This window comes from Camelus ferus, chromosome 17, assembly GCF_009834535.1.
Source record: "Camelus ferus isolate YT-003-E chromosome 17, BCGSAC_Cfer_1.0, whole genome shotgun sequence".
NCBI lineage: Eukaryota > Metazoa > Chordata > Mammalia > Artiodactyla > Camelidae > Camelus > Camelus ferus.
The window spans coordinates 30,593,176-30,615,694 of NC_045712.1; the positions used below are offsets into that span (position 1 = coordinate 30,593,176).

Genomic DNA, 22,519 nt, shown 5'->3' on the forward strand with positions numbered 1-22,519 from the left:
CATTTATTGGTTGAGAGACACTTCGGTGGCTTCTACTTTTTGGGTGTTGTAAATACTGCTGCTGTGAACACTGTGTACAAGTGTTTGTGCACAAATATCCTCGGTTCTGTTGCACACATGCTTAGGAGAGGAACTGCTGGACTGTATGGTGACTCTGTGCCTGCCCTGTTGAGGAACCTCCAGACTGCGGTCCACAGCAGCTGTGCCATTTCACATCCCCACCAGCCTGTAGCTTGTCAGCACCTGCCTTCGCCTGTTTCTTTGTACGACGGTCGTCCTGCTGCGTGTGAAGTGCTGTCTCCCTTCGGTTCTGATCTGCGTTTCCCTCACGCCTGATGATGTGAGCACTTGGCCGTTTGTTTACATTCATTGGAGAAAGACCTATTCAGGTCCTTTGTCAGTTTTTTTTTTTTAATGGGCTGTCTTTATTATCAAGATGTAAGAGTTCTTAATACCTTCTAGATACAGGTTTCTTATTAGATACGTGATTTGCAAATATTTTCTCCCACCCTGTGGGTTGTATATTTGCATTTTTTGATGGTGCCCTTTGAAGCACAAAAGTTAAAATTTGATGTACAATTTATTTTCTCTTATTTGTTTATGCTTCAAGTTTAAGAAATCATTACCTAATTCAGGATCACAGAGGTTTATGCCTATGTTTTCTTCTAAGAGTTTTATAGTTTTAGCTCTTGTGTTTGGAGTTTTTTTTAATAATCCATTTTGAGTTCATTTTTGTACATGTGTGAGGTCCAAACTTCATCATTTGCATGTGGATATCCAATTATTCCTGCACCATTTGTTGAAAAAGGGATCCTTTCCCACTGAATTGTGTTGGTACTCTTGTTGAAAATCAATTGACCCCACAAACAAGGGATTATTTCTGGCCTCTCATGTCCATTCCACTGGTGCCCATGTCTGATCCCATGCCCCTGCCGCACAGTCCTGGTTATCATAGCTGTGAAGCAAGTTTTGAAATTAGGAAGTGCGAGTCGCCTAACTTTGTTCTTTTACAAGATTCTTTTGGGTATTTGGGGTCTCCTGCGTTTCCATATAGATTTTAGGATCGGCTTGTCAATTTTTGTGTGCAATGTTTTACCATTTATTTAGGTTTTCAATTTCCTTAATGATGTGCAATAGTCATTGTACATCTCCTGCACTTTTTTGATCAAATTTACTCCTAAGTGTTTCATTATTTTTGATACGACTATAATTGGAATTATTTCCTTAATCTTATTTTTGGCTTATTCACTGTGAGTGCATAGAAGCGCAGTTGATTTTTGCACATTGATCCTGTGTCCTGCAGCTTTGCTGAACTCATCTATTTGCCCTAATAGCTTTTTTGGTGGGTTCCTTAGGATGTTCCAGATAAAAGATCATGTCATAAGCAGTTACTTCTTCCTTTCCAATTGGATGCCTTTTCTTTCTTTTTCTTTCCCGGCTGCCCTGGGTAGACCCTCCAGTACACTGTTGAGCAGCAATGGAGAGAGTGGGCACCCTCGTCTTGTTCCTGATCTTGGGGGAAGCGCTCAGCCTTCCACCACTAAGGGTGGTGTCAGCTGTGGGCTTCCATAGATGCCCCTTATCAGGGTCGGTAAGTTCCCTTCTGTTCGTAGCTTTTTGGGTGTTTATGTCATGGAAGGTTGTTGGATTTCATCGCATCCTCTTTCTGCGTGTACTGAGTTGATCTGCCTGTTTTTTCCTTTGTTCTACGAGTGTGGTGTATTGCACTGGTTAACGTTTGTATGGTGAACCCACTTTGTACTCCTGGGATGAATCCTGCTTGGTTAGAGTGCATGGTTCTTTTTGTATGTTGCTAGACTCAGTTTGCTAGCATTTTACTGGGAATTTTTGCATCCACATTCATAAAGGATGTTGGCCTGTAGTTCTTTTGCAATGTCTTTGTCCAGTTTTGGTATCAGGGAGATACCGGCCTCATGGAATGAGTTGGGAAGTGTTTCCTCCTCTTCTGTATTTGGTAAGTTTGTGAAGCGTTGGTGCTACGAGCTTGGACCTTTTTGAGACTTAGAGTTGGCCCCCTCCCTCTGTGTGGGAGGAGGAGAGCGGAGGTGCTGATTCTGTGTTTTCCCCGGTGAGTCCCAGGACTCTGTCAAGAACTGGGAAGCGCCTGAGGCCTCACAGGTGAGCTTGCTGCAGTTTCGCAGACACTGGTGGACAACACGAAACTCCCGGGTCACAGGCAAAGGGCAGCGTCACTCACAGCAGCAGAAGCAGCCAGTGATCGGCACTTCGAAGACTATTGAGGGTCAGGGCCCCCAGGGCGACACGCAGGGGGCCAGGTGAGCCCTGCCCTGTCCCGCCAGCGGGCTGCATCACAGGGGAGGAACCGTGAGCCTGGGGAACCTGAGGCTTTCCTGCCCGGCCTCGGAGGGAGACTCCGTGTTTACCTCCTGGGGCTGCCCGCTGCACAGACGTGCTTGCAGAAAGAGTCCGGAACAAAGACCTCGGTGTCTCCGCTCACAAGACGAGCAGAAAGGCACGGGACCCACCGAGAAGTCTCCCCCACGGCTGAGCGGCCTGCTGATGTCCCCTCGCCGCCGCCTTGCTGCGCCTGTTACACGTCCCCGGTTTACGTGCTTTCGGTTGCTCTTGTTTCATCGGTTACACGAGCACGTGACCTAAAGCATCAACCAGCTCTACCAGGCTTATTCCGCAGAAGCACCGTCTCCTACCTGACTCCCCGCTCGTTGGCTGCTGCCCTCGCACCTCTGGCCGATTCTGCTGGCTCTGAGCGCTTGTCTCTATAAACAGCACTTCTCCTACTCCGGCCACCTCTTGATTTCTCAGAGGAAGCACTGAGTCGTGACCTCCACCGTGGAAAGTGTGGCTGTAGCTTTCTTCCGCGTGCCCAGCGTGTCCGCCCCATTCCCGTGCGGTTCAGGCCCCGTGTTCCACACTCACACGAGTAGACGCGATTGTCACAAACGCTGTTCGCGACAACGGTGCGGCGCACTGTCCCTTCCCGCACGGCTGCTTGTTTCCTCTCGAGTTGCTTTGTTTCTGTTAGTTTCCATTGCTCTTCTCAAATGTGTAAGCATCTACGTCTCTGAAGACGTTCAGACTTGATCAGGTTTCTCCTCGGGAAGTCCTCTCCCCCACACCCTTCGACCAGCTCCCTCCTGTCGTCCCGGGGTCTCCCCTCACTGTCCTTCTGGGGCTTTCGTTTCTCCATCCTGCCCTGCATCTAATCCTGCTCCTGGATCCCCTGTCTACTCTCACTTGTGCTAGATGTTCATCTTTGGTGAAGCAAAACCCAGTCAGAGGGGACACAGGAGCGCCGTTCTGTGAGAAGCCGTGCGTCTGAAGGTGTGCCCTCGCCTCAGCTGGAAGTGCAGCAGGTACAGAAGTTTACGCAGAAAATGACTTTCCCGAGGAGTTTTTCTTCTCCAGGCTCCCAGCGTCACGCGTCAGAGGTGGGGTTCTGCTCCGACTGCTGACACTTCCCAGGGACGGTTCCCCTCTCTGGGAGCTCAGGGATCTCTGCTCCGTCCCGTGGGCTGTGACACGGGCACTGGTGTCACCCACCGTGCTGGGCACGCACTGCGTCCTTGCAGCTGGGGCTCCAGTTCTGGGGGCGTCTCTTCATTCACTTCATGGGCGCTTCGTCCCCCTGCCCTTTCCTCTGTCTTTCTGCAGGGACTCTTGAACCCCTGGACTTAGATTCTCTCCTCTCATTTTCCACCAAACTGTTTTTGCTCTGCTTTCTGAGTTTCTTCCACTCTGTGCTCCAAATTTTCTATTGTACATTTAATTTCGGCTCTCATATCTTGCATTTCCGAGAACCCTTTAGAGTATCCTTGTCCCATGCTGAGGCGCTCACCTTCCCCTGCTCGCCGAGGACACTTCTGGCACAGCCTCCGTTCCTCCAGGTGCCGGCCTTCCTTTACTGTTTTCTTCTCTTTCACACGCTTCCTCCGAGGTCTGGTGAGCCTCGGCCGTTGCCGTGGGCCCTCTGCCTGTGAGCTTGTCCCCAGGGAGATCGGCTTTGCCTAACTTTGGGGATGGTCAGATCCCCAAGAAGAGTCTTCCCGTCTGGTGCTTGGAGGGTGTGGTGAACCGCGCCTGGGTCCAGGCAGGAGGAAAGCCAGTCATCTCAACAGTCAACACGCAACCTTCCTCTTAAGCTCCCGTTTTCATTGCTGGACCCGGACCTCACCCCGCCCTCCAGCTGGCTCTCCCTGGGGTGCAGGAGGGAGGGGCAGGAGATCAGGGTGGTTCGGCTGTCCCCGCATTCTCAGTGTGGCCTCCGCCCCTCCCCCAGGCCACCCGTGGTCCACTCCCGAGACCGCCCGGGCTCCGTGGTCGCCTTTCCCCGTCCCGCTGCCAGGCCAGGGCTGCGCAGGCCGGCCCGGGCAGTCGCTCCGCCGCCCGCTCTCCTGCTCCCAGCGTCCTCCCCTTCTCCCTGTCTGGCGGCGTTTGTCCCGCTTCCCGTCACTGTAGTGGGGCGCGCGGAGAGGACAGGACTCTTCCACCCACTATTCTAACCAAAGTCAAGTGACTGTTTTTGTTACATGTTTTTGTATCTGTCTTTCCTGGCAGATGTTGAACATCTCAAGATTATATCCCAAGCTCCTGTAAACAGTATGTTTCAACACATTTTTACTGAATTAACCAAATGCATTCAAAGAGATGAATTTCGTGGGTGTGGTTTTCTGAATAAACAAGTGGGACTTGCAGGTCTGTGCCACACGGCGGGGGAAACTCGGTGCCTGTTGTAGGGCCTGACGCTGAGATCTCTAGTTCCTCGTGGGCGTGCTGTTACACAGCTGTTCCGCTTTTCATGAAACCCCGGTGACCACTCACTCAGCCAATCCCAGACAGTCTGCCGTCTTACAAGCAGGTAATTAAGGTGGGCTTCCAGGGCTCGCACTGTGACCCAGCGTCCCTCTGGCTGAAAGCACTGTCAGCCCGTCACAGCACCGGGAGAAGAGGCTGCTCACAGCTTGAGTTCAGACGTGCTTGAGAAATGGGGGACGCCAGTTGTCTAACTCAGCATCACAAAGGAAGGGAAGATAAAGAAACAAGGCGAGAAGGATGTCTTCTGGATCCTTAGACACTAACCACCACCCACTGCTCGGAGGTCCTGAGGCCACCTTTGTACTCTCCACACTTCTCTTCTGGTCAAGAGAAAGCCAGGAGCCAGAGGATGGAGAGGAGGGCGGGAGACCCCGCTGGAGGGGCGCCTGCTGGGCGAGCGGGTCCAGCCCGGGCTCTCCCTCCTGCCTGCCCAGCCCTCCTCACACACAGGGCTCCAGCAGCGGGCGGCGGGTTAGATAGGTTACTGCCTTTACACAGCATGCGATGTTTCACATAAAAGATGTTAAAACCATCAAAAACCATTTGGAAAGCTCTTTGAAGGACAAAGAAAGAAAAAGTAAAGCTTTTTGTTATGGGGACTGGGCATACAACAGCGGTGGTCAACGAAGGCCCCACGCACCCCGCTGTCCGGCTGCAACGATGAGCAGCGTCTTACCGATGTCGTGAAACCATCCTTGCCCACTCGTGTTTTAAAAAATATCTGCTGGAGTAGATTAAAACAATTTCAGGCAGCTTGTCATTGTCATCTCTAAACAGTCTCTAATGGCCAACACGTTTTTATCTTTTCTTTCCCTTTTATGTAAAACAAGTGGCACTGTCACTGTGACCTAGCAAAATGAACAGCCCCTTTACGTCACCTGATGCTCCAGGCCGCGTGCAGGTTTCCCGCGTTGTCTGAAAAACCCCTTTCTACAGAGGGCTCGTTTGAATCGACAGCCAGGTAAGGCCCGCTGATGGCACTGGGCTCGTGTGTCCCCTGAGTCTCTTTTAAGGCATAATGAGAACTTTGTTCTTTAACTTACATGTAATTGTGTGCTGTAAAAACGAAGGCAGGCTTGTCGCGGGCTTGGCTCTGCGGCGGCGGCAGCGCCATTGTAATCTGGCACGCTTCCAAAACGTTCCGTGCCCTCGGTGCGTGTCTTTCATGGACACGTGCTGGCCCCGTGCTTCTGTTAGTGAGCTTAGAGCTGAGCAGGTGGTCGTTGTTAATCAGCTGCATTCTGCCTTATCTACCGGTGCAACTAATCTAACTGTGGAGACAGTTGCTTATTAGGTTTGTGCATATTTTAAAACCTCCCTGTTACATTAAAACATTGTAAATCCAGGCTGTAGATTGCCGTGATGGTAATGCTTGGATATAGGGGAACTTAGTTTGGTAATAAATACATGGATTAGGTATTATTTTAGAAATGCTTTCGAGCGATTGATTTCCAGTGGCAGTGGTGGAGGAGGAATAAGAGTTTCCCGAGGGCAGGATTTCCAGAAGGATCAGTAAAGACAGAGACAAGGCCCTCCGCTTCTGGCCGTCCCCCTGCGTCCGCCTGCTCTTGACGCGCTCACATCCCTCCTTCAGTCCAGAGGCCGACACCGGCCTTCCCGCCCCATCTCCCCTCGCGCTGTGTGGAGCTGGTATTTATCGAGTGTCTGCTACGTGCCAAACCCAGTAAAGCTAGATCTCACAGGAGGAGCCTTACAACCCCTTTGGAGCTGTGAAGACCCAAGGTCAGGGGTCGGTGAGTTGCTCAAGGTCACTAAGCTCTGAAAGCCGGGCCTCCGCCAGGCTCACCCTGCTCTCAGGGCCTTTGGTGAGCGGGTCAGTTAAAGGAGGTCACAGAACACGAAACCTCCGTCTGTACCTGCTCCGTGGAATCCCCCGCACACGTACAGCTTCCCGTCCACGGCGCCGGCACTGGTAGAATTGGTTCGAAGCGAGAGCAGGGGGCTTGGCATAGGTGGGCCCTCTCTCCAGAAGTCCCCGTCGGGGTTGTAGATCTCCACCACGTCCAGGCACTTGCGAACCTGGCCCTTGTCTCGACCTACGCAGCCGATCCCACCTGCAGAGAAAGACACACAGAATGAGCCATGGCGGGGACAGCGCCCCCTCCCTGTTGGGTCTGCATGCAGCTAGTAAAGAGAACGAGAACGTGGTGACAGGTTCCTTAAAAGAGATACAGATTACACTCAGAAGGCCAGAGACTGTAACAAGTAACAGAAACAGCATTTCCAGGGTGATGACTTTAAGTACAGCCCTCCGTGGGATTTGTGACTGCGTGAGAACTTCCAATTCACTGCAGTAAGAAGCAAGTCTGGAGGTGAGCTTTTTTGTCCCACAATGAAAGGTCTTAAACATCAGGGCTCTCTTTCCTGGTCTGAAGGGACTGTCCTGGGACTGAGCTCAGTTCCCTGGAAGGGGACACAGTAGTGTCATCGGTGACCTCATTCCAAGCAGACCCGATCTGATGGCCAAGCAGAGAGACAGGAGCGTGCTGGCCTCAGGCTCGGTCCTGCACTGGGGCGCTGGATGGGGCCCTGGCTCTTGTTTACAGGGGTGTCAGCGCCAGAACCGAGACTGCTCTGACCTCATCGCGTTTACCCAGCGTGCCACTTAGAGGTGAATCACACAGTGCCTCGTGGCACGTCACCTCCTTTCATGTGGTTTAACCCGCTTCCATCACTGCTGGCCGGTACTTCCACCGTCCCAGGGTTTTCGGTCTCTGTACTGCCTCCCCCGGGCCTCGCGCAGTGCCTGACACGTGTGCGTCTGGAGGGAGTGAACGAGAAATTCAACTTCCCTAGGATTCCTCTGTCCAGATGGGGGTCTTGTAAGCCCACTGAGGCCAAGTCCACTTGTTACACATCTTACATTGCACAGTGCCTGACACACGGCTCTCGACGGCTCAGAGAAGGTGGACGGGAACAGCTCATTTTCACCGTGGTTGGGACCCGGCCAGGCATAAGAGGTGATGGAAGGGGGTGCTGAAGGGAGCCTTTTCTTCCTTTTTGTGGATGGAGCCTGGCCTGCTTCCTGTCTCAGTATGAATCCAGGGGTGGAGGCTGTAAACGCAGGAAGCTCTTAGCTGCGTTCTCTCTTATCAGACTGGATAAATAATTCAGCCCATGGCAGCGCCGAGTCTGAGCTGCGGCATTTCCAAGGAGGGGCAGTGCTGGCCTCAGCTAACTGCACAGCTCTGCGGTGCGCGGGCCCGCTTCCCGCGTGGCACTGGGGAGCTAGGGGTTCTGAGGCCAACAAAAAGTGGAGTTTCCTATTTGTGGGCAGGACGGCCTTCCAGAAGGGGATTTATCCGCATCAGGCAAGGACAAGACGACTTCGTTACCTGCTGTGCAAGTCCCGGGAGAGATACTGCGAGGCTGGTTGGTACTGCGGCCACTTTAGAAGGCTGCTAAGTGAGAGCAGACAGTAAGTGCGCGCCGTCTGGAGCCAGGCGGGGCACAGCGAGCAGCCCACATCCTGAGTGTGATGCGGAAGTTCACGTCAAAGCCCGTTACAAAAGCCCCCCGACGCAGCGCACTTAAAGAACGAGCATTATTCTCCCGGTTGTTGGAGTGATGAGACTGCTTGTCATGTCTGCTTCCCTGTTACTGAGGGCATTTGATCACAGAGTTCAGCCCTTACACTACAAAACCGCCTTTCAGATGCGTGCCCTGTCTGCCTGGCTGGCAGACCGTCCACACGTCCACTCGAGGGCAACGTGGGCTCCCAGGGGCCCGGCTCTGCTTCTGACCGTTCACTCCTGGGCGCGCTCTCCGGCCCACCTGGGCGCAGCCCTGCCGTCAGGCACACTTTCAGCGCCACTCTATTAACAGCGACTTAGTGAGCTTAAACTCACTAAGGTGGAAGCTGATGAGATAAATAATCAAATAAAAGCACGGTCTCTGTTAACAAGTCAGCACCAGCAGGACGAGAGGCCACTTTGATGGGAGAGGCCCTGGGGCAGGAGCGGCACACCTTCAGAATCTCAGTGAGGCACCGCGCGCCTTATTTACACGTGATCGGGACCTCTGAGCCAGACCTCTGTGTTCAGAAACAGGCGACGAGAAGTTACCTGTGCAAGTCATACCCAGATGGACCTCAAGTGAAAATACACGCCTTGGTGTTTTTGGTTGGTGGAGGTGGGGGGAGTTATAGAAGAGGACGCCTCTCTCTCCTCTTTTATTTCTACCAAGATGAGGACCCGCTCTCCTTGTCTTTGGCTGTCACAGTCCTTCCCTTCTGCGGGCCGTGGGAGGACGCATCTCCCCACACACAGCCTGGCAGGCAGCTGGCTGAGGGCAGGGGGCGTGGTCCTTCTCTGCCACCCCCCAAGGACTGGCGCCGCGCGGTGCCTAGAATACGGCGGGGCTGGGTCCTGAGGTCCCTGTGCCTTCGGGCTCCCTTCAGGGGGCAGGCCGAAAGGGGAGGGCGGTTCTGGAGCAGCTCTGACAAGCCCGCACTGCTTGCATCGACTCAACAAGCTTTAGTAAATACATTCACTATTGCTTGTTCCCGTGGCCGTGGAAAACGCATGGGAGCTTTTGGAAATAGACCCTGTGTCACCACTTCCTCGATGGACAACTTTGGTCAATGTAATTTCCCTGTCTCAATTTTCTCATCTATAAGTTTTGGATAGTAATTCCAATTTCATAAATTGTTGCAGATAAATTATTAGGTGACTGCGTAAAGGAGGAGGAGGGTGAGGACACGTCTGCTGTGTCCTGTTCCCAAGTCCCACGATGGGAACACCTCCTTGTACTCCTCCTCTGCTCCACGGAAACAACATGGGCGGCACGGGGTGGGTGCTGGGTGATGTCCCGGTGTGTCGTGTGAGTAAACCCGTGTCTCCTGACCTGGCCGAAACCTTATGTTTGCTTGCTCTCAGTTTAGTCCTTTGCTCTGTGATTGGAGGATTACTGACTGCAGGGTCGAGTGTCTCTGAGGTTGGATAGAGATGGCCAGAGGCCAAAGGGCTGAGAAGTGAGCGGAGCCTCCCTCCGCCTTCGAGGGGAGCAAGGATCCCCAACACGCTGAACCAGAGGAGGAGGAGCTGTCGGGCGGGTGATGGCAGAAAAGATAGAAAAGGATTTGCACCCCCCCCCCGCCCCCGCTGGCAGCTGGGTGGGGCGGCTTTCTGACTCAGGCGTGGAACAGCCGATGTGATGCTCGCAACTCATTCCCGCCGGGTCGCCGGCTCCCAGGTCTCCCCCTGCACTCGGGCGGGGGCTCCGGATGTGGAGCCTGAAGCCGGGGAAACGTGAACCTACTTCTTGTCCATTCCTAGTCTAACCAGAGCTCTGTCTGGAGTGTTTCCAGAAAAACGTCCTTCGGGCCGAGTGGGAAACAGGCTCCCCGCCTGTTACAAAGTGCCGGGTAGTTCGAGGCTGGGCTGCATGCTGGGCTCACAGAACGGGGCTGGCGGGGCCCAGGCCCTTCACCTGCCAGCCTCCCCTGCCTTTGCCAGTCTGTTTTCTCCGGGCTAAGACAACAATCGTCTGTCCCCATTTTGTTTGCTCCTCAAAACAGATTACCAGAAAATGAAATAAAAGAGCTGGAAGGGAAGGCCCGAACTCCATTTGTTAGAGCTGGACTTTGCTTGATCTCAGAGGGAAAATCATGTGTTTAGAAAGTCTTATAATTTCCAAGTGGAAACGCAGACAGCTGAATAGAAAGTTCTGGCACTGAGCCTTGGGTGCCAAAAAAGCGTCAGTTACAGACTTGCTGTCCCACCTGCAACTGATCCTGAATCACCCCGGGCCTCCTTTCCCTACTCAGCATTGGGCCTCACCTGTCACTTCTTTCAAGCCACGGGCCCATCCTTTCCTCCTTCCTCCCCTGTCCCTCCCTCCCAGCCTGTCCTGCGGGTCCCAGCAGGTCCAGAGCCCACAAGTGGGGACACGGGGAGAGCCTGGGACAGTGGGTGGAAGCAAGCTCAGCCCATGACTGCAGCCTGGATGAGCGTCACTCTGTCCTCCCTGACGCAGCCCCTCTACGTCTCCTCATCGCCCGGCTCTGTCCTCGGGCCCTGCTCAGATGTCTCGGGTCTTTCCAAACCCTGACGACCTGCCACTTTCCTTATGCCCCGCTCAGCCACAACAGCCCGCAGACAGTGAGGTTTGTCTCTGGGCCTCTGTTGGGCTGGTCTCTGCCCAGGACTGGCCTCTCCTCAACTGGACAAACTCCCTCTCCTCTTTCAAGGCTCAGCTCAGAGTCACCCCTCGAGAAAGCCTCGTGTGTCTGCCCGTGGCTGTCCCCTCCCTTGGTCTTGCACTGTCCTCTGAACAGACATCAAGAGCCCTGTGGGCGCGCTGCTCCTGTTTGCCTTTACGTGTCTCCCCGTGGGCCAGGCTGGAAGCCACCGGAGGGCAGAGGAGTGTCTAACTCACATCCGCGTGCCCAGCGCGTCCCACCCGGTGCGGGCAGTCAAGAAATAGAGCCTCAGCTGAGTGCGTGAGTGGATCAGCTCCTCGCCCTCATCCTGGGTATCTTGCTCCCTTCTTACGCTCTCCTGTCAGAGGAAAGAGCGATGACCAGGTTTCCAGACTGTGCCCTGAGTCCAAAGAGCTGCAAACGCGCTTCCTGCCAGATTATAAACATTCTCTTCCTAAGGTGGAGGCCTCTCAGCCCAGACCCCGAGAGGGATTGTCGCGTGGGCTCCTCCTCCCCCAGGTCCACTGCCCAGACAGCCACTGACGCCCCGGAGGCTGGGCTGGACCTACCCTGACAGGACACAGGCCACGTCTGAAGTGGCCCGACAAAGGACCATTAATCAGATCTGTTCCACAGCTTGAAAATGTAGACACGCAAGATCTAAGTCCTTGAAGGCAAAGTGTGCATCGTTCTGTTCCCCGAGGTGCCAAGCACAGTGCCTTTCTTCCAAGGAGGCTTGGCAATGTTTGTTGAATAACTACTATAGAAAAATAAGTCTTTGGCATATTTATCTTGTGTGTAAGTAAAATAATTTACAGAAAGTGATCATTTGTGGTCATTTCCACATTAACCCAAGAGCTGGTAAAGGAAAGGAGTGATTTAAAAAAAAAGATCACATATGTGAATCAGGATAAACTAATTGAAGATAATATATTTTACTCAAAATGACAGGATTTTTAAATAATTGATATTTTCCTCTTCAAAGCATCAAACATTTTCCATTTCAACTCTTTTTGATGTTTTAAAACACATACTACATTATTCCCTGTGTCAGTGAGTTGAAGAGGTGGTATCTGCAACGTTTCCTGCGGACTCTGGAGTAGCAGCACGTGTGTCTTCACGGCAGGCTGCAGACATAGACCGCCTGGGGACATGCCTAAGGTTTGCTCTGTCGAACAAGTTCCTGCTATTGGTGTGGCTTTTAGCAATTTACCTCTTTTCATAAAAGCAAAGCACAGAGTGCGTAGTTGCTCAGTGCGTCGGCCGTGTAACCTTGTGCGTTTCTGGAACATAAACAGCAAGTCAGAGGCCCAGGCAGCTCCTCCTAAGACATTTCTCACCTGCTTGCAACAAAACTCTCATCTCTGTCCACCCGGGGCTTTCACACTCTAGTCGCTTCTGAACATTCTCTGATTTCAGCATCAAAGCTACTTGAAACTCCTGGTTAATTTTAAGCACTCTGTAAGTGTACTTTGGATGTCCACTCACGGTTGTATCAGATGTTGGGACGAACGAGGTTAAGATTTCTTTTGGCCATAAGACGGTCGACTGGGAAAGCAAAGGCAAACGTGAAACCATCATAATACAGCATTGTAAGTATACATCCGATAAAGCGCAATTTCTCACCAAGTGTCATCATGAAATGTGGCGCTGCCAACTCTCTGTGAATTTGCAGGATGTCAATGATAAAAATTAAGACTAAATCGTGACTTGGGAGCCAGAGGCAAACTTTGGTCTCGTAGAAGACTTATTCCTGGGTTCCCCACCCAGGGGGCCAGATAATCAAGCTTAAAATCCCGCATTTCATGCCCTGACAGCAGAAACACGGTGAGCCATTGGCAGTAGTTCAAAGCCACTGCAGCTGCTGAATCTGCATCCAAGTCAGAATAAAGGAGGCAGGAGGCCACCCCGTCTGACCTCTGGCCACTGTGAAAGCCCACTGGGCCCCTTGTGCCGCAGGACGTCCTCAAGTGTGAGCCTGTGCCCCGGACGCTCTAACATGCCTGACCGCCTGCTCTGATGACCCGTGGGCGCCAGCGCTCTGACCGGTGACCGCCCTGTCGTCCTGGAGGACACGTGCTGTCCAGGGACACCCTGCCTCATCCATCACATCCCAGGCCCAGCCTGTGTGCCTGCGCCGGGCATTCTGAGCATATGAAGCCTCCGTTAGCACCATCTCACCTCTCCTTTCCTCCCAGTGCCTGCCTTCCTCCGAGTGCAGCCCTGTGGTGATTCACACCCCAGCTGCCTGGTGCTCCCCGCAAGTCAGATCCCGGGGTCCCAGGTCACACCTGCCAGCTCAGAATTTGCAGAGGATGAGGGCCAGGAATCGGCCATTTTAGTGAACAACCTGGGTAACTTGAGAAACACTTACATTAAAAAAACTGCTTAGAATTTTATCAAAAGAAAAAGGCAGAGTCTTAACCACAGTGAAACTTGGTCCTCTACGTGGTAAAACAGTTCCCCTCTATGGTGATCTCTGCGGTGCGCTTACTGCAGAGATAAGGTAACCGGAACCTTCCGCGTGACCCCCTTCGTCACCCTCAGTGGCCCTCGGCCCACTGAGCGGGCACAGGGGGTCTGCTGGGGGAGCGACGCCCGACTGCTGGGGGGGCTTCCTGTTACCTGGCCCCCCAGGGAAGTGGGAGGTCCCTCCTTTAAACAGTTCTGCACAGCACCTGTAACTGGTGAGGTTTGAGGCTTTTTGCCTGATGGAAGACAGGATAGAGAAAGTTCAGTAAACTGAGGGCTGTGAGCCTCTGTCAACACAGGGAGGCCCTGGGCTGGCCTGTAGGAGGGACACAGCCGTGAATGAGGCGGGGTCTCTGCCCTCGCCAGTGTGGGAAGTGGGAGGGCAACGGGCAGGGCGGAGCAGCAGGCGGGGAGACGGTGCCTGAGGCCGCCCAGCCAGCCCGGCAGAGGGAGGCGGTCACAGCAGAGGGGAGGGGGAGGTGCTCCGGGTGACCCTGAGGCTGGAGGGGAGGGGCGGTGCGGAGGGAAGGGGCCGGAGGGTGAGGCTGCAGAGGCCCGGGGGCAGTCAGTGAAAGGTCTCAGCGTTTCCACAAATAGACTCTGTTGCTTACTTCAGTGTTTGACTTCACCTGACCCATTGAGCTAAAGTGACTCTGAATTCAGCTTGACTTTTTAAAAACACTTGATGGGAATGCAAAGTGTATTTATGACTGCACATTGTCATTTCAGAAGCAAGCATCATATATTCAAAAGCGTAACTAATACTGTGAGATCTAAAATGCTTGTTAGTTTGTCTCACAAAAACTTTTTTCAATCAGAACCCCTGGTGTCCTATTTAAATCAGGTTTTATAACAGAGCATCACCAAGAAGTCACAATAAGGTTTTAATGAGGTGAAGCCCAGAAGGTTCTATGTTTCTCAAAACTTTACCTTTCAGACTCTGCATGTAATTCGTTTTCTACTTCATTATTTGTAAAAGTAGGATTGAAAGCCTTGAGGACAAGGAGTTAACATTTTCTCATAGCAATAGGATATATTAACCTAAAACTTTTGGACTGCCTTTTTAAAGAACAACTTTTTAGAACATTAGAATGTATTCTGGATTAAAGTAGCTTAACTATGTCTTGGAGTTAGTACAAATGACAAAAGACTTTTCTTAAAAAATGAAGCATCTTAATAATGCATGGCCTTAAGCAGCGCCCTTCCATTCTGTCTCCCCGCAAGGGTTTCACAGGGTTCTGGCGTTAAGACACAGACCCTCTCTCCTGCTCTTCCCGAGAACAGGCTGCCTCAGAAAGCCCTCAGAAAAAAGTCAAAATGGAAATCAGCCCGTTTTAAACACCTGGGTTTTTAATAAGGATATCACTTTACTCATAAGGCTCATGGAGACTAGTTAAATTATTTTAGGTTTTCCAGGAATTCTGCCACAGAAGAGCCAGTCATAGAGTGGTGAAGCTGGTAAAATACAGATGTAACTGCATGAACAACAGAGTCACTAAGCAAACTGTCCAAGCATATCCTTGTCTGTATTTTTACATGAAGAAGGAAATTCATAGACTTCCAGGAAAAACCATCCGACATCTGACTAATAACAACCCTTGCTAGTTTGCCATAAATCCAGTATCATACAGACAGAGACAGGTTACACTCATGTTACCAATAATGACATAATACAAAAAAGAGAAAAATGTCCTCGCACTGAGACAAGGGAATGGAAACCTTCCTGAGATGTAATAGTGGCGTCCTACCGTGAGCCCTTAGAGACAGTCGACCTGCAGCTCCCGGGAGGCTGGTCACATCTCTGATGCAGCCCCCAGGTTCTTCTTCCCCATGTGGGAGCCAGGCTCTGGGGGGCCTGGGGGCCGGTCCAGGGCTGGGACCCGCTGTCCTGTCAGTCTGCTGGTTAGCCCAGGCAAGTCTGCCTCTCCAGTACCCTCCAGGGCTGCGTCCACCAACAAAGGGTCTGAAGGGGTAAGACCAACACTGGTGGCGTCAAATCCTGAGGCCAGAATACCACCCACAGGTGCCTTCACCTCACGGGAGCCTCAAAAACTTGTTCCCAGCCTTGGCTGATGTAGAAAATCATGAGCCAACCAGTTAAAATTCCTTTGCACAAGCAGTTGTGGAAATTAGCACAGGCTTGGATGTCCTACTGCTGACCGAGTGGGGCCTGCGCCGCCGCTGACGCCTCCGTCTGCGCCTGGGTTAACCCCACGGGTCAGGCAGAGCAGCCGCCATCCACGCAAGAAGAAAAGCCAGGCTGACTCTCAAGGAGACCAGCACTCAGGCAGCTGCTGAGGCTTTTCTCACGGTCAGACCTGGGGGGGCCTAGACCGTGCCTGCGGAGAGCCCTCCAGCCCCTCGCCGTGGCGCGGCGTCACACCTGTGCACTGCGCAGCTCGACTGTTTGTCCGGAGCCTTAAATCCGCGTGGCCGCTGTCCTAGCAAGTGTTCCAACAAATGGCAAGAGCAGGATGAACTCCTGTGGGTCAGCACGCAAACTGAACATCGGGCCCACGGATCAAATCCTGTCTTCAAGAAGGCCCAACACCCGTGGAGGGCATCTGGACCGCCCTGGTGGCCTCTCCTACTGCTCTGCCCGGTAGAAGGCCGGAAGGGGAGAGCGAGGATCTGTAGAAGGCCCACACGCCTGGGAAAAGACGGTTTGTACTACAGCCATGGTCACAAGCCAACCAGAGCTGGTTTCCAGCCTGATCAACCAGCTGATTCATTAACCCACTTCAGTGAACAGGCCCCGGAACAGTCCGTCAGACGGGGCTCCCCCTGAAGAGCGGCAGGCAGCCCTTCTGCTGACTCCTCTGCCTTGCAGCGAACGCCAGCCTCACTTCTACGGCTGACAACACGCCTCCCACTTTGTAACAGCACTAGCCCCAAACAGACTCCTGCATACCGTCAGCCCGCTTGGCCCAGTGAAAGGTCTCTGACCAGCTAACCACTCCTGCATTTAACTGAGAAACAGGCTGCCTCACGATTCACTTGTGAAGTGAGATATTAAAGCATTAAAGTAACTCAGCCTAATCTTTCTCTGCCATGTTTGCACTCACGTTGCTCCCGGTGCCAAGTGTATCTTTCTCCCTTTTCTTCATTTGACTAATTCCTGCCTGTGCAGTGAGTGAGCCGACGTCCGCTGTGCTCCCACAGGCGTGCACTTAACACGCGCACAGTTACCTGTCTGTAGCTCGTCCTGGGTTGTGAGCATCCCCTGGGCACAGCGTGTGTGTCTCGTGTCTGGTCCTCAGCGTCCAGCCTGGGGTCTGACACGTCACAGGCCCAGCGGTATTTGCTGAACCAAATTACAGTGTGACGAGGAGCTACCATCTCTCCAGTGGAAGTTGTCAGTCTGTCGGGCACCAGTGTTACTCAACTGAATTTCATCTGTTACTTGAAAAGCCTTACTTTCCACTGCATTATTTCTCCCTTCAGTTCTGAGAACTTTCCTCATTTCCAAACATTCCTGGTAACTGTTTCTGCTCACGTCTTGTGATGTTTCTTCTCCCCGTTAGCCCGGGCTCCTGCTACCCGCTTCTTCCCCACTTCCTTCAATAGAATAATTCTGATTTTCTATATCACATTTTCTTCTCTCAATATGTGTTTTCCCCACCCCTTTACATCATTCTTGGATCAATAGCATGCTTTGTAATTTTAATTTTTTAAAATAGTATTTCATTGCCGTAGAAAAACTTAACATGAGATCTACCCTCTTGACAAAACTTTAAGTGCACAATACAGCGTTGTTCCTTTTTTTTGCTATGGTGTAAGGTAGTGGGCGAAACTAACTTGTCTACATAGAAATATCTAATTGTCTTGGCACATTTGTTGAAAAGTTCATCTTTCCCCACTGAACTGCCTCGACACATTGTCAAAGATCAACGGAGTAAAAATGTGAACATTTATTTCTGAACTCTAGCTCTGTTCCATCGATACACATGCTTGTCCTTAGGCCAGCACCACCATACCTCGATTTCTGCAGCTCTGGGTTTTTAAAATGGGCTAAATAAGCCCTCAAACTTCCTTCTTTTTCAAAATTGTTTTGGCTATTCTAGGTTCGCTGCATTTACACTTAATTCTGGGACCAGCTTGCCAACTTCAGAAACAGTGCTGGGATGGTACAAGGGTCGTGTTGAATCTATAGGTCGATTTAGGGAAGATTGGTGTCTTAACAATATTGAGTCTTCAAATCCATAAGCAAGGAATACATCTCTATTTGTATCATCTTTATCATCTTTGGTCCTCTTGGGAGTCTTTTGTAGTTTTCTGTGTATGACTCTCACACTTTTGGGGCTGAATTTGTTCATACACATCCTGCTCATTTTGATCTTACTAGGAATGGATTATTTCCTTTTTCCTTTTTTTTTTTTTTTTTTTTGCTGACTAGATCACCAGTTTATTATAAAAGGATACAACTCAGGAACAGGGCAAGGTCTAGGGGAGGGGCACCAGAGCTTCTGTGCCCCCCTGCCAGCACCTCCCTGGGTTCGCCAACCGGGAAGCTCTCCAGACCCCTCAGATCAGGGGTTTTCTGCCTTTACACAGGCATGAGTGATCGAATCATCAATCTCTGGTGATTAACCAACCTCCAGCTCCTCTCCCTTCCCTGGGGGTCAGGGGGTGGAGCTGGAAATTCCCAACCTCCCCTGGCACCCAGCCCCCTTCCTTAGGGGCTTTCCAAAAGTCTCTTCTTTAACATAGACTCAGGTGTGGTGGAAAGGGGCTTGTTACTAAAATAACGAAAGTTGCTTCTTTCACCTTCTTTTTCGCACATTTAGGTTTACACCTGAGTACCCTTTAGTTCCTTTTTCTTTTTTTAAACTGAAGTATAGTCACTCTACAATGTTGTGTTAATTTCTGGTATACAGCATAGTGAGTCAGTCATATGTGTTTGTATATATATTTCTTTTCATATTCTTTTCCATTGTAGGTTATTACAAGATACTGAATATAGTTCCTTGTGCTCTACAGTAGTACCTTGCTGTTTATCTGTCTTACATCTCGTAGTGCATATCTGCTAATCCCAAACTGCCAGTTTATCCCTCCCCATCCCCTTTCCCCCTGGTTAACCAGAAGTTTGTTTTCTATGTCTCTGAGTCCGTCTCTGTTTTGTAAATAAGTTCATTTGAGTCATTTTAAAAGATTCTATATATATTAAGTGATATCATATGGTATTTTTCTTTCTCTTTCTGGCTTACTTCACTTAGAATGATGATCTCCAGGTCCATCCATGTTGCTGCAAATGGCATTATTTTACTCTTTTTTATGGCTGAGAAGTATTCCATTGTATATATATACCACAGCTTCTTTATCCAGTCATCTGTTGATGGACATTTAGGTTGCTTCCATGTCTTGGCTGTTGTACATAGTGCTGTATGAACACTAGGGTGGGATTGTTGGATCATAGGGTAAGTCTATTTTCAGTTTTTTAAAGTATCTCCATACTATTTTCCATAATGGCTACACCAAACTACATTCCCACCAACAGTGTACGAAGGTTCCCTGTTCTCCACACCCTCTCCAGCATTTATTGTTTGTGGACTTTTGAATGATACCATTCTGACTGGTGTGAGGTGATTCCTCATTGAGTTTTGATTTGCTTTTCTCTAATAATTAGCAATACTGAGCATTTGGGGAATGGATTATTTTCTCAGTTTTATTTTTGGAATGTTCATTGCTAGTACATAGAAATACAATTAATTTTTATATACTGATTTTGTATCCTATGACTTTATCTAAAATTAGTTATTAGCTCTAGTCTCTTCCTTTCTTTCTTTTCTTTCCTTTTTCCTTCTTTTCTTTGTTTCTTTTTCTCTTTCTCTTTCTTTCCTTCCCCTCTTCCTCTTCCCCCTTCCCCTCCCCCCTCTTTCTTTCTTGTAGCTTCCTTAGGATTTTCTACACATAGGATTACATGATTTGTGAATACATACTATTAAATTCTTTCTTTCCAGTCTGTATGGCTTAGTTTCTTTTTATCGCCTTGTTGCACTGGCTAGAACCTCTGTTTCAATGTTAACAGGAGTAGCAAGAACAGACATCTGTCTGTTGTTCCTGCTGTTCGGAAGAAAGATCTGTCTTTCATCACTAAGTATCATGTTAGCTGCGGGCTTTTCATAGATACCTTTTTAACAAGTTGAGGAAGTTCCCTTCTATTCCTAATTCACTGAGAATTTTCATCATAAATTGGGGTTGGGTTTTGTCAAATGCTTTTTGTACATCTATGAAGTGATCGTTTGGTTTTTGTTCTTTATTAATATGTGTATTATATTAATTGAGTTTTTGATATTAAACCAACCTTGCATTCCTGCATTCCTGGGATAAAGGAATTTGGTCATGGTATATACTAATGTTTGATGTTGCTGGATTCAGTTTGTTTATTGTTTCTTAAGGATTTTTTGGATGGTATATAGTCATTTTTATGTTGCTAGACTTGGTTTGGTCACTGTTTCTTAAGAATTTTTGTATATATATGGTCATGAGGGATAGTGATCTGTAGTTTTCATTCAGTTCAAAATATTTTATTTCCTTTGTGATTTTTTTTTGACCCAAAGGTTATTTAGAAGAGTGTTGTTTAATTTCCGTATATTTGAGGATTGCCTAAAAATTTGTTCCTGTTATTGACTTATAATTTAATCCTGTTGTAGTAAAAAAAAAATGCTTTGAATAACTTCTATTTTTAAAATTTATTGAGACTTGTTTAATGGCCTAGCATATGATTTAACCTGGAGAATGTTCCATATGCATCCGAAAAGCTTGTGTATTTTACTGTTGTTTATATGTGTATACTATAAATATCAGGTGGGTAAAGTTGGTTAATAATGCTATTCAAGATTTCTATAACTGCTGATTTTCAGTCTGGTTATTTTATCGATTATTGATAGTGGGATAGAGATGTCCAGTGGTGGTCATCTATCTCTCTCATTCAGTTTTTGCCTAATGTATTTTAGGTCTCTGTTGTTGGGTGTGATACATTTATAAATGGTTTATGTTCCTGCTGTATTGACCATTTTATTATTATAAAATTTCTCTTTGTAGTAATAGTTCTTGTCTTAAAGTCTGTTTTATCTGATAATGATATAGCACCTTCAGTTCTCTTAGAGTCACTATTTACATGGTATATCTCTTTCTATAAAATTTTAAAACTTTCAACCTATCTGTGTACCTGAATATAAAGTGTGTCTCTTATAAACAGCATATACTTGGTCCTTCTTTCTCATCCAGTCTGAAAAATCTCAGCCTTTTGATAGAAATGTTGGTCTATTCCCTTTTAATATAATTTTTGATATGGTTGGATTTACATCTGTGTCTTGCTATTTGTTTCCATTCCATATCTTCTTTGTTTCTCTGTTCCTCCTTTGCTGACTTTTGTGTTTAACATTTTCAAGTGTACCATTTTAATTCTTTTGATTTTCAAACTATTTAAAATTTTTTCTTAGTAGTTGCTCTAGAAATTCCAGTATGGATGGTACTTTATCACAATCTACTTCAGGTGAATACTGGCTAACTTCATTAAATTACAGCAGATTTGTTCCATCATATCTCAATTTCCTCCCCTCTACTTTCTTACATAGTTATATATACTGTATCTACATGTGTAATAAACCCAACAATATAGTTCCATAATTATTCATTTATATGCTCTTGTATCCCTTAAGAAATTAAGAGAAGAAAAAAGAAAAACATACGGCATTTTATATTTTCCTACATTTAGCATTTTCAGTGCTCTTCTTTCTCTTCATTTCTTCCTGTGGATTCAAGTTGATATTTCCTTTTTAGATGGAGGATTTTTCGTATTTCTTTAGTATTTCCGTAGTATTTCTTTTAAGTCGGCTAGTCACAATTATCTCAGTCTTTGTTTATCAGGGAATGTCTTTGTTTCAAAGGACAGTTTTGCTGAACATGGAATCTTGGCTGAGTTTCTTCCTGCAGCACTTTTTGCCCCACTGTTTCTGTGGGTCACCAGCTGAGCATATAGTTTCTCGCTTCTGTATGATGACATTTTTTTCTTGCTGCTTTTAAGAATTTTCTTTCTTTCAGTAGTTTGTCTGTGATGTGCTTGGGTGAGGATCTCTGTGAATTTATCTTACTTGGGGTTTGATGAGCTTCTTGGATTTGTAGACTAATGTTTTTCTGTCAAGTGTGAGAGTTCTTCACCATTGTTTATTTGAAAAGAAACTCCTGGCCCTTTCCCTCTTCTCATTCCGGGATTCCCATTATGCCTGTATTTGTCGGCTTGCTGTTACTCCAGTGTCTCTGAGGCTCTGCTCATTTTCCTTCAGTTTTCTCCGTCTTTTCTTCAGATTATATATTTTCAGTTGACCTATGTCCAGTTCACCTGATTCTTCCTTCTGACCTTTCGAATCTGCTCTTGTTCCAGGGCTTCCCTGGCTGATCCCTGTTAAGTTTCTGGCTAGTTTTCTTATCTGCTGCTGTCCCAACCACCACTAAAAGATCGAGCTAGGAAGACTGCAGGCTTTCCCGTTTGCCACTGTAAGTGTTGGTTTTCCAAGCTCCACTCCCAAACATGGCAGCCCCCTTCAGCCAACCAAGCTGCCAGCCTGCAGATGAGCCTCCCTGGCAGGACTCTGCGCAGGATGAACTGGGCTGGGGAGCAGAATGTCCCAGACTGCCTGAGGCTTGCTTCCAGTGCAGCAGTTTGAGAAGTTAAGCTCTTCTAAGTTTCTTGTCTTTGGTTGACGTCCAGAGATCTGACATGCATGTTTTTTGACAAATTTGTCTGGCTTCATAGCTGCTTTTTTGGAGAGAGAATGCCTACCTTTCTGCTCCTCCATAGCTAGAAGTCTGCTTGCACTTAGATTTTTGGCCTGCTAGATTTTTACTGCCATAGCAGATTTTAGGAGCTTTCAGAAGATTTTAAACATATGTTTTACCCAACATTTTTGGTATTTCCAGTGGGAGGATCAGTCTGGATATCTCAGAAGAGAGTTAATACTGTGTCAGTTTTTTGTGACCGTTAAATGAAATTCTTTTTGCAAAGAATTAAGTAAAGTGTCTGCAACATAAAGGGGTTCAAGGAACAGTAGTTATAACACCTGAACA

At 48.8% G+C, this 22,519-nt stretch overlaps 1 protein-coding gene and 1 long non-coding RNA gene across 2 annotated transcripts in view; one reads left to right on the plus strand and one right to left on the minus strand.

Moving 5' to 3' along the window:
* Positions 1 to 22,519, minus strand: part of KBTBD12 (kelch repeat and BTB domain containing 12) — a 48,893-nt gene that overhangs the window by 9,040 nt on the left and 17,334 nt on the right. The window contains 1 exon segment of the mRNA XM_006180118.3: positions 6,693 to 6,890. Within this exon segment, the coding sequence (XP_006180180.2) occupies positions 6,693 to 6,890 (198 nt within the window).
* Positions 203 to 5,749, plus strand: LOC116657205. Its single transcript, XR_004312231.1, has 3 exons — positions 203 to 340; positions 1,452 to 1,591; positions 5,646 to 5,749. It is a non-coding gene; the product is annotated as an uncharacterized LOC116657205 (long non-coding RNA).